The 12,766-nt window shown below is 40.8% G+C and overlaps 1 protein-coding gene across 21 annotated transcripts in view; it reads left to right on the forward strand.

The window, feature by feature from the left end:
* The window catches only part of SLC22A16 (solute carrier family 22 member 16), a 55,458-nt gene that overhangs the window by 12,121 nt on the left and 30,571 nt on the right, over positions 1 to 12,766 (forward strand). For 3 of the 21 annotated variants that reach the window (XR_003257281.1, XR_003257282.1, XR_003257280.1), the window contains 2 exons: positions 5,886 to 5,999; positions 6,738 to 7,136. The exons of 4 other annotated variants lie outside the window; for them this stretch is intronic. Coding sequence is in view for 1 of the 17 variants with exons in the window: in XM_026088903.1 (XP_025944688.1) it covers positions 899 to 948 (50 nt within the window). In the remaining 16 variants the exon portion in view is untranslated. Of the gene's footprint in view, positions 1 to 718; positions 758 to 795; positions 949 to 4,024; positions 4,442 to 4,558; positions 4,913 to 5,695; positions 6,000 to 6,737; positions 7,137 to 12,766 lie in introns of those variants that run through there. 14 more of the 21 variants (XR_003257273.1, XR_003257275.1, XR_003257276.1 and 11 more) reach the window with 14 other exon arrangements.

Genomic DNA, 12,766 nt, shown 5'->3' on the forward strand with positions numbered 1-12,766 from the left:
TTGGGGAAAAAGAGTGTGTTGCAGATGCTGTCCGATGGGATAGACACAGACCAGTCTCCCAGAGGAAACAGTCTGAGGCACTCAGTCCGTGTAAGAGATTAAACCATTCACTCAGGAAAGAATATTCCTTAGCAGTAATACAGAAATCATGACTTTTCCTCCCTAAATTGCAGTTTGTTTTGAATCGGCAGGAGCTTTTAATAATTGTAAACGCAACACCGGCAATTATCAGTTGTCGGGCACCCTTAAGGTAGACGACGGCTACTTCGGGGAGCTTTTCATACTCAGGAAGAGGTCTATCGGCTGCTGTAACCTAAATAGTGCCATTAACAGGGCTTTTGCTCGAGTTTTTGCCTCCTTGATTGCCGTTTTCTCCCTTGGGAACGCTTCGGACGCGCTGCCCACCGGAGGGCTGTCGCGGGGCGGTGACCGTTGGCCTAGCGGGGGGCGGGAGGCAGCGACCGTTGGGGCTGGCGGAGGGCGGTGACCGTTGGGCTGGCGCGGGGCGGCGACCGTTGGGGCTGGCGGGGGACCGCCTCCCTGCCCCCACGGCCGCCCGCTGAGGAGCTTGGGCTCCCCTGGCATTTCAGAAGAAGGGGAAATGGCCGGCTATTAGCGACAGGCACGAAAGGCTCCGGCTGACGAGAGCCCTGCGGCGAGCCGCGGTGGCCGCCGTCCGGGCGGCGGGGCAGGGGCGGCGGCGCAGGGGGCCGCCCCACGGGCCGAGCCGGGCACGGCGGCGGGCGGGGAGGAGCGGGTGAGCCCGCCCCGAGGGGTCCGGGGGACGCCGGGGGCCGGGCGGGCTGCGAGGGCGGGGGGCGGACGGGACGGGACCGTGTCTCTTCCCCGCACCGCCGGGCCGGCGACACGGAGGCTCCCGGCTCGCTGCCGCCCCGCCATGGCTCCCAGCTCCGAGCGGCTCTTCGACTCCCTGGGACACTTCGGCAGGTACCGGGGCAGCCCCGTCCCGTCCCGTCCCGTCCCGTCCCGTCCGGTGCGGGGGACCGCGCCGCTGGGCTGCTGCCTCTGCCCCGCGCACACACACAGGGACTCACACGCACCCCGCGGCTTGCACACGGACTGACACAGCGACTGGCACTCACACGCAAACATAGGCGCAGGGACTGACACACTGACAGTCGCACGCACTAACGTACGCTCGGGGACTCGGGGACTCGGGCACACACACACACACACACACACACTCACTCACTCACTCACTAGCACGCATAGAGACGCCAGCACCCACGCTATCCATGTATCCACACAAGGACTCACACACACAGAATATCAAACATACCCACACAGGGACTCACGCACCAGAACTGACAGACAGACAGACACATGCACATGCCAAGTATCACACTACCTGCACAGGGACTCTCTCGCACACACATACATGCACACATACCCCAGGACTGACATACTGACAGACACACACACACATGCATGCAGAGTATTGCACTACCCACACAGGGATTCACATGTCCTCAGTCTGACCCCATACGCAAACACTGAGACTGACACACTGACAGGCAGACACACAGTATCATACATACCCACACAGGGACTCACACACACAGGGACTGGCACACTGTCTCTCTCTCTCACACACATATTAACATACACAGGTACTCACACACACACGCACAAGGTATCACACGTACCCACACAGGGACTCGCACAGAGATTCACAAACACACCCATAGGAGGATGGGCATACTGACGTGTACTCCCACATGCTGCACCCCACTGTATTTACTCATACTACACAGGCACATACTGACACATGCTTGTACTCCCACAATCCGTGCACATACGCGCCCTGTATGTAGTCTTCCACAGGCTTATTGTATGCAATAGATGGCATGTGCTTTTATTGAGATTGGGTTTATTGAATGCAGTATATAAATATGGGGTATATATATATATATGTATACATATATGTTTGACATAGGCATGCAATCACATCCCCGACACACAAACATCTGCATATATACCACATTCACCTATGCACCCACATGCTAMACACACACAGACTCACTCACATATGCACCATGTGTACTCACATACACTGTGCATGCACATCATATACACTCATGTACACACTCATACACTTAAACACTCATTGCACGTACTCACACATTTGTTGCACATACACACAGAGCCCTGGGTACAGTACTCTTCAGGGGTGATATGAGGGTATAGGCAGTATGTACTGGACTGTTGCATGTGTTAGGGTATTTCTGCATAGGGGTACAGGCTTATTGTATGCAATAGCATGTGCTTTTATTAAGATTGGGTTTAGTGAATGAGATATACAGATATGGAGTATATATGTGTATATATATATGTATATATCTGCAAAAGATTATGCTAAATGATAATTGGTGTGATGTGTGTGGCCAGTTTTCCTCTAGGTGGTGTGTGGCTCTGGTGTGTGTGTACAGGTGTATTATGGGGGTACTGAGCTGTGGTACGTGTGTGAATACTTCTGTAGCTATAGATACAGGGCTGCTGTGTATGATACATGGGAGTGAGATTCTGATTAAAGCTGGTAGGGAGAAGAAGTGTTTGGGAAGGAAATGAAATTTTAGATCAGATGAACTGTAAGATTGAAAGGAGCTCGTCCTCCCAGTGGGGCGTTCTGTCAGGGACTTCCACGACCCACTGATGAGCATAGATTTTGCAGGCACATGCTCCTCAGAGTGCATGTCTAGAATAGACCCTTCTGTCACAATCTGACTACAGGTTTAAGCTGTTGAACTATAGTTTTGCACTTTCTAGCCCAGTCACTAGTGGGTTGGCCTAAACCGCAATGTTGATATGCTCTCTATCAGGTGGAAGGCAGGAGGGGCATTTCAACAAAGCCCTGGACCTACTTGTAATGGTGCAAGTGCATACTTGCACTCAACAGCAGAATAGGCTTTTGGTATCATTTAATATCTGATAACATAGATCTCAATAGTTCTCTGTAGGTGTTTAGGGTGGAAAGACTTCTTCTTTGCTTGAATTGGACCTTTGCTTAAATTACATTTACCAAGTGTATGACATAGGCATATCATTGTGAACAGTATCTCATTCATTAATAGTTATGTGTCAGCAGTTTATTTTGCTGTTGCTGTACTGTCTTGTGTGCTGTTTGTGAAAACCAAGTGCTTGGCATCGAATACTGGAGTAACATGAAAGTAGTTATTTGTAACTACTGAAGTAGTTTTTCCTGCTTCAGAACATTTGTCAATACTTTAGATGAAATTTTCAACAGTACTTCTAGCAATTAGGGGGAGAATAGTTCTACAACGATAGCCTCAAATCTAGGGACCAGATTATTTGAGATGTAATTCATAGGGGTTGCTTTAGGTTTAGAACCTTTCAGATGAACCCCAGATTACCAAAATTTACATAGCCGTATTAGACTATGGCTGTTCAAGATTTTAAAGACTACATGAGAAAAGTAGCTATAACAGTAGCTTATAGTGGATGCACCAATTTTAAAAAGTCATAAAAGCTCTTTTTAATTGTTTCCCTTCATACTGCTTTAGATAAATGCGAATGTGTTTTATATAAAAATATTTTGCTACACATATTCTTAACTGTAATTTTGAAGTTCTCATTAGTTTGTATTTATGCATAAYTGTGACATTGACAAATAATCAGTAGTTTCTTCAGTTCAAGCAATTTTTATAAGGCGCATATGAACTACTTAGTGCTACATATAGATTCAGATCTGCCATAGCCAGATTCTGAGCAATCCAAACATGACTGATAGTATTTTAGAGACTGTTCTGATGTTATTAAACTCTGACAGATGCAGTAAAGAATGGCCAGCTGTTTTTATATATATATATACCTGTGTATGTATGCATATATTTGTGTGTATATATATATATATATATATACAAACATTATTTTTATATATAAGATATAAACCTTTCAGTTTAGTTAAAAGCATGAATTTTGTAGAACTGACATTCACATGGATACTGACAGTATTTTGTTTTCTGTTTGGACTTATCTTCAAAAGTCTCAGAGATGCTATAATTCCTACTAGGGTCTTGGGATGTGCATGAACAACCATAAGAAGGTAACAGCTTCTGTTTCCTGTGCCTGTTAAAGGAAGATTTTACGCCTGTCTTTGAATTTGGGCATGTGGAGCATCTGTGGCCCATAAATTCAGGAAGAATTTTTTTAAACATTGCTCTTGAGTCTGAAATCACTGCTTGCTATGGTAGAGGTGAAGGAAAAAAAGTCCTGTCTGCCTCAAAAGGCCTCACGTTTAATGACTTGACAGGCCACTAAAAGCTCCCAACTTGCCTGCCTCAGACTGCATCCTTCCTCTCTACAGCAGTTCCTGCCAGACCCTGCCCATGGGCTCTTGCTTCCTGCGCCCCCTTTCTGCCCAACCACTCCAATTGCAACGACCCACTCATATGCGTATCAGGTAAAGAGCAGGCATGTGGTCAGCCACCTGCTGCCATGGACAGCCAGCATACTGGGAAAGGGGAAAAATGACTGGCGGGCTTAAGGTCAGCAGCACAGCTCACCTATGTCCTGGCAGATCTGTATGCCAGCGGAGGCAGCGTGTGCTATTTGGCCTGCACCACGTGCACATCTCCTGTACCTGCTGGCTTTTGGCTGCCCAGCCAGCATGTGCAACTATTCAGGTTGGGAAGCACGCCTTAGGACCTGGCTGGCTGGCTCACACTGCCTTACATCTAGTTCCCAGGTAAACTAAAGGACTTTTAATAACTTGAGTGACTGTCATCTGCCAGCTTCTACCACAGAAGTTACTTACCAGCTTGCTTGTGACCAACAGACTGTACGTTTCGCAGCTCTGATCTAGACCATTACAGAATGCTGAAACAGGACATGATCGAATCTGAAATAGCCGTACAGAGAAAAATATAATAAGGTACTTCTGGTTGTAAGTATGGATGAGAGTAAGAATTCGATTTACCAGTTTGGACCTCTGATAGCTATGGGATGTGGTTTGTATGGTATGTAGAGTTTTCTGTGATTTACAGTTTTCAAGATGTGGCTTATACTTTAGCTAAAAGCAGATGATAAAAACTGTCAGGCAGAGAGGGGAAGACTGAGAGCCACTGATACTATTATCAGGTTTGGTAATAAAAAATTTCTAGAGTTTTTTAAAAGATTGTATTTTTTAAAAACTCTTCTGTCTTTTACAAAACTGAGAAGTTATCCAGGTTTTCAAATGTGGTTATAAACAAAATATTCTACTAGCAGCTGGACTATTTAATAAATTAACAATGATTGCTTTTCATCTTTACTGAAATGTTTGGGTATATACTTAGTTTTTAACATCTTTTTGCATTATTGCCTTATATAAACTTGTTGCCTGTTAAGTTGCTACAAAGTGGATTTTAGAAGCAACCAATGCAATGATTAGCACGGCTGCCGGGAGGAGCAGTGAAGCAGGACAGAGTGCTTGTTTGGCTAGGGTGCTGACCTGTTGCATCCTAACATAGTGTTTAGTAGAGATTACAACTTCTCAACCGTTTCAACATTTTCTATTAATTTTCCAGGGATTTTCTAGTGTTCATAAATAAACAGAGACTATGTTTAGCTCATAAAAAATTAGCTTGGCTTTTGCAGAAACTCTTTTGATGGATTTCTATAATGCGGGCCCTGCTTTTTTTTTTTTTTTTTTTTTTTTTCTGATTTTTCTATCCAGGCTGATCAATGCTGCAGTAGCAATATTTGAACACTCACCGCTAGCACCATTTCTCTTCTATGTACTTTGTAAAGCTCTTGGTTCACGTCTGAAGTCCTACACCAAACAGTCTCTCATCTTTGCACATCTCAGAACTTTTCAAGGCTCCTGTTTTCATGCTGATGCCTGTATTCGTTCTCTTGTTTCATAGCTCACAGCTCTTGTTGCGATCAGATTACGTCTTCTGCAAATCGTGGTGTGTACATGATACTTCCAGGAATGCTTGGATTTGTATCAAATGACAAAGAGTCCCAACTATCTTAAAGTACGTGCTCACCATTTCTTTCCATAAAAGGAAAATAAGAATACTTTCCAGCAATGATTTTTCAAATGTATATATCTTACAGATGTCTTGAAAGGTCCTTCTCCCCTCAAAATACGTTTTTCAGGCAGAAGAGTATACTTAGTAAGACATGCAAAAGAAATTGGTTTTCCTTTTCCAATCTAGTATAGAGAAGCAGGTAATCATACTCAGCTTTTGAACAGATGATTAGCTTTAACTTTAAAATGGRAACATGATAAGCTTCTCCAGAAATACTAATACATTTAGTATTTAAATAAATCCTGAACTCAATGAATATTTGCAAAAAAAAAAAAAAAGAATTTCTGTTTAACCTTTGAATAATTTTCCAAAGATTAGCAAAACACTGTGCTCTTCTGACTGTTTTCAAAAAACTTTTTTTCTCCATATACTCTCTATTTTATATAGCGGACAAGTTTATAGAAACATATCTGTCATTCAGTTTTCAGAATGTATCAGTAGGCAGCTGTTTGTGTTTATTGGAATGTGCTGGAGAGAAGAATCTCAAATCTAAGTCCTCCTTTGGCTCCTAATCAGGAGTGGTGCTTGGCAGAAATGCTTGATCAAATGTTCTTCAACTTCATAACCACACCATATTATAACATTTGAATCAGTCTGTGCTCATCTCAGATGCTCATAGGATAAAATAAGTGGACCTAGCTGCTTTACAGTAATAACTGCTTTTTCTTTTCTGGTGTCCAGATACATTGCAAAGAGTGCTTGATCCCATTCATTGAATAGCATCATAACAGCCTTGGAGAAGTGAGACAAGCCATGTGTTTTCTCAGACCAGACTCTAGCAACTTAAACAAAGCTCTTATTATCTATGCCTGACTAAGCAAAAGTAGAAATATTCTCAGGGCTCAATACCAAAGATGGATACTGGCAAGTGCTGCTGGATGAAGGAAACAACAGACCAGCAATGCTGTGTGCAAGATACTAGCAGTGTTTGTTGGGCTCCATGACATAACAGAAGCAGTCTATTGCAGGATCAACACAGACAGAAGTGTACTACATCAGAACATATCGACAACCTCACTCTGCCTGTTTTTGTACCGAAAAAGCAGATCAATAATTAAATAAAAACAAGACAAAATTGCACTTGTCTGTAGTACTATCCATTGCCTCTCAAAAACTATAACCTGCAATACAAGCAATTCAGACTTAAAGACAGTGTATCAATTAAGATTTGTAAACCAGCTGCTGAGATTTTGACTGAGTCTCTGAAATGTCAGCAAAACCCCAGGGTGGCTTCTAGACAAAGTTGTAGCATGGGCACAGTTGTGACAGCATGAAGCAATTATCCCACACATCAAGGAGCTGATGATCAGCTCTTCCATTCTGAAATATGATGTGAATGAAAAGGAAATACACAAGGTACTGCACAGTGTGTTCCCTGTGATATGGTGCCTGGGGTATTACTTCTGTAAAAGCTCTGTAAGTAATTTTCTCATAATAGTCATGATTTCCAACAGTACAAAAATATACCAAAGTAGGAAGGAAATGTTTTATAAAAGGGCTTACTCATGAAAAATTTGGCCAGTTTATTCCAGGAAGTGAAATGATTCAAGCAGAAAATAACCTTAAATTTAGACAAATTTTAAAGGTCCCAGAAGCCTTCAACACAGGCTATGAAAACTTCTGCACTGCCATGCTGCTGTGTACAACAAGAATGAACCTGAGATACATACACAGCAGGCATTTTATTTCAGGTAGGCTTGCAGCATTAAGCTATGGCAGCTGAACAAGGACATGAGATCCTCAATTTGTCAAAAATACAGAAACCATGGCAAGACAGAAAATATAAACTGAGGTACCTATTTCTCAGTTACAAAGCCAAGACTGGAAAGAATGTGATGATGAACTGTACAAGACAGAGATTTACAGGTACAAATGATGGTTGATCTGTCAGATTGTCCACATACTTGGGGATAAATCTCAGCTGCCTTTGGAAAATAATGAAATTACCTAGAGAGCTAATATATGCCTTAATATCATACATTGACAGCCAAACTATAATGCTCGATTCCCTGAGAGCAGATGTTCTCTGAAGATCACATGCATTGAAAACATGGTTTGAGAAGTCTAGAAGCACCATCCCTTGGATCAGAGACTGAACCCAGAARTTCTCTTTCTTCCAGAAAATGTTTTCTTTAGAAGGTTACAGTTGGGATTCCTCTTACTGTTATTTGGAGGTGGTGCTACTAGGTAGCAGCATTAGAGTTGCAGCACCAGCAGTGGGGCTGAGGCAGAGATAGAGGCTGAGGCCTGGAGAACAGGTGGAGGAGGCCAATAAGTTGGCAGCAGGTAAAAAACAGCTAAAGAAAAGTACTTAAAAACATTGAGAAGTATTTGCTGCTCCATAAAGAGCAGTCAGCACCACACTTCAGATGGAGCTTAGTGCCATTTGAATGTGTTGTATCTGTGATGGGCTGGACATTTGCAGGCATGTTGCACCTCATCCTTCTCTCTGAGTTGTGAAAGAGATTTGGAAGGATCTTGGTTCATACCTTATCCAACTGTGTGAGTTAATGCTAGCTATGTGGAGAACTTACTAGTCCAAATAGAGGCACTAGTGAGCTTCATCTCACTAACTTTGCAGGGCTATAGTATAAACTTCAGATATCTGCATTGGTCACCTTGTCAAGAGGGAGAATTAGACCCTTCAAGGGCATGATTAACCTGCCTTATTTTCAATGAGTGCTTTAGGATGAGATGAATTGTATATCTAGATTTGTCTGTGCCTCCTCATTGAGTGAGAAGGGAATCTACAGAAGTAATACAGATGTATACATATTGCATACTGTATCCAATATATTGCATTCAAATGTACAGTACACCTCCAAATTCTTCTTTGCTTTCAACCTAAATTAACTAATCAAGGCTTAGCTAGAAAGTTGGGATGTGGGAGATGCTTCTGGCAGGACACCTTTTATATCACGGCATTAGCCAGGACCTTTCTCTCAAGACAGTGCAATGCGGGTGCTAAGATCCTTGCATTGCTCTGCGGTACATCAGACATCATAAAAACTATCAGGTTTTTATGCCACTATTATGATGCTTGCTACATTGTTGACTTTCTGGACTTTCAACACTTTCTATCAGTTCCCTGAATACAGGTAGTTCCAGGAAAGATTGTTTTAAGCCAGCTGTTGAATTGAGAGCATTGAGGTCAGAGAAATACGAGAGTAAGTCTATTCTGAAAAAGTAGAAATCCAGAAGATACACAAAGTGAGAAAAAAAAGAAAAGAAAAGAAAAGAAAAGAAAAGAAAAGAAAAGAAAAGAAAAAAGAAAAGAAAACCTGAACCTGACATTCTGAGAAGGGGAAAGGAAGATTAATGCAGTCATTTATAACTTACAAAGTAGGCAAAAATTTATTTTTTTAGCCTTTAAATTTCAGACATAGATCTTTGTATCTTTGATTAAAAAAAGAAGATATTAATAATATTCATTTAGTCCTTGTTTTATAAATTATTATCACAGTACATATAATATAGTGTTTCATTAGGATGTCTGTCTAATGCTAAACAGAAAATCAAATACAAATAGTGAAAAATAAGCAATAATAGATCAGCAATAACCAAAAGCATTATCTGACACACAGCCACTGGATATATGGCAAAATTACATGGATGAGGCCACATTTCATTCAAAAAACCTGTGTTCATAGTTCATATTCCAGAACTAATTATTGGCTGGATTTTTTTCTCCATCTTTGAGACTGGTTTAAGTCAGCAGAGCTGGGAAATGCCAAGAAATGGTTTATAGCTCCACCATTCTGAGAGCTAACTTGTATCAGTCCCAGGGTCAGAGCAACTGAACCCTGATGCCATTTACGCTGGTATTTTAGGCTCCTTGGAGAACTGTATGTCCTTTGTAGATCAGTATAGCTGAGTCTGTCTCTCTTATCCATTGAGGATAAAGAGGGGCAGCTGGTACAAAAATAGATTTATCCAGAAGAATCCTGTCAAGTCTGAGTGGAATCCAGCTTCTTTACTGGATTCTTGTGGAGAATGGGACCCTGTTTATTGTTTATAAATATTTAGGTGAGGTTAGAAAACAACATTATTCCAGATCATTCCCTTATATGAACTACCATAAGAGGAAGACTCAAGGAAAGAAACTGGCCCTCTACTGTGGAAGTGTAACCAAGTAAAAGAACATTGTAGAATACATTTAATAAGAGGTTAAAGTACATTTTTAACCTTGGAAGCAGTGAATTCTGTAATTTGCATTTCTTTATTTTTAATTTAAATTCCTTTGAATTTTGACAATGTAAAGGAAAAGATAGTAGAACCATCTTCCTTGAATGACAAGGAATGAAAAGGTTGCATGATTTCTATTAAGAAATCAAGGACAATATAGAATAACTCTCTTTTTTTTTGGTGACAGAAGAGATAAATCACCAATAAAACTAATGAAAATACTTTTTCTTTGCAAAGATCAATAAAGCTGTTAAGATTTTGACTTGTCTTCTTTAGGGAGGTCATAGAAAAGCTCCTTGTCTAATTAAAATCAAAGGCAGTATGTCAAATACTCTATTAAATCAGCTTTTGGGATTTCATACTATTTTATATACTCTACAATGTGTAAATCTCCCAGAGGGGAGAAAACAGAAATATTTCTCTTGTCCTGTGAGGACACAGGTTAGCTGAATCAATATCCAGCAGTGAAACTAGAAAAGCTATAAGTGAACAAAAATCAGATAGAACTTTATGACCAGGCTGCTAATCAAAACAAAATAAACTAAAAATCTCTCCAGTGGAATTAATCATTTAATAAGGTCTTGTTACAGGTAGGTTCCCATGACCATCTGGGTTGAGGACTTTTAGGCAAAGAGTGAGCTAGCTACACATCTGCAGGAAAGAGGGGTGGTTTGGAGGGAAGGTGAGCTACGAACCTGCAAAAGAAGTTGGAATTCTTTTTGCGGTCACTAACCTTCCTTTACGTGGATTTAGAGATAACCTGCCTTGTCTTGGAGAAAACAGCCTATCGGTAGGTATTAAACTGGCCCAGGAGTAGGACCATGAGTGGGACAGACTGACTGACCTCGCAAGAGCCACTGAACAGAGAGCTGATGGACTGCTCGTGGGCCCCAGTTTCAGCTACTGAAAAGAGAGGAAAGAGGGAACAGTGTTTCCAGATCCTACTCTTCTCTGATGTCCTAGTTGAGCTTTAGCAGGTCTGTAGAGAGATACAAGTGAAGGATGAAGTGCTACACTGTTACACAAGGAGCAAAAAACTGTTGTTCCAGGGCAATTTTCCTTCTGAAATAGCTGCTAAATATGGTTATATTTAAACAATTCATACATAAACAAAAGCAACTTTAACAGAAGACAGTACGTAGTGCATTGAATTGATCCCTTTCTTCAAGCTGTAGAACTGTAGAATTACAGTTGTAGAATTCTGCACATGTAGAATTACAATTTGCTGTATTGTCTTCGGCAACAGAGAGCCTCTGGCTGAAATTGTTTTGCCTTTCCCAAAGGAATGGCTTGATTTACATGTTGACTTTGTCTCAAATTTTAGAAGACAGGGTTATCTGATACTTAATTCTGTAAATGTAACATCTTGTTAAATGATTCTTTTTATCAGTGAAATATTTCTAAAAACATAGTAAGACAAAGGTATCTGCTCTACCTCTTCTGTTTTGCTCTTGAACTAGAATTACTATAGTGAAAATCCAAATTCACAAGAGACCATTGTAAGAGCTGCAAATGGAGCCAGAGAGAGTAAAATAACCCATTATTCAGGTGATAACAGTGCTTTATGTAGCCCACTGAACTTGATGTAGATCATCTTGATCATATTCTAGGTTGTAAAGTTAATGCTTATATTAAGGAAGAAAGAAACTGGAACAACTCAAAATTCTGTGACATCTCTGTCAAATATTTACAGAAATGATTTAAACATAGTTTGATTCATAGAGCTAATATTCCCTATTATTTCTGACTGAAAAACCAAGAGATATAAGTATGTGCAAGAATGGTTATAAACATTTGCTAGGTAAAGGATGTCCTGTATGCTTGAATTGATTATGCAGATTTCTTACCTGTTTTACCTTTTTGCAGGAGATCTTTCAAAAACCTTTGAAGAATGAAATATTTTACAGTCATTTTCCAAGCAGGGAAGAATTAAATTTCTGATATAGAAATTTATAGTATTTGGTAGTATGCTTAACAATAAGCATGGCATGGCATGAAGAGAATTTATATTGAATTCAGACTGAAAATGAGCTGACTATGTCCAAATCTTCTAGGGCATTACTATGAACAGGAAACAAAAAAGAGTTCTTAAAAAGCATAGTTTACTATGGTAGCAATAAGGCTTAAATATTTTGCAAAATAGTCTTTGAAGAACAGATTTCTAGTTGTTTCAGAACGGAGGGTTTTCACCACTGTCAAGTGGGTATTCATTCCATTTATTTGCACCATCAGCTATACCAGGTTCAGAGTTTCACTGTAGGAACATATAAGTAGACTAACAAATAAGTAAGTGCATAACTTGTATCAAAATTGAATAGTTTTATTTCAGGATTATAGACAGAAAAAAAAAATCAGACAAAACATATGTAAACTTCCACAGTTTGAACAAAGTTAGTGCAATGTGCCATCAAGGTAAACAGGAGAAAACATCTGACTTCCCAAATGGAGGAGGAGGAAAAGGAATGAAACGTAATAACAATTTATACAAGAGGTAGCGCCTATGTCTGTAATTGGATGGAACTGCA

This window comes from Apteryx rowi, unplaced genomic scaffold (genome assembly GCF_003343035.1).
Source record: "Apteryx rowi isolate R43461 unplaced genomic scaffold, aptRow1 scaffold_794, whole genome shotgun sequence".
Classification (NCBI taxonomy): Eukaryota; Metazoa; Chordata; class Aves; order Apterygiformes; family Apterygidae; genus Apteryx; species Apteryx rowi.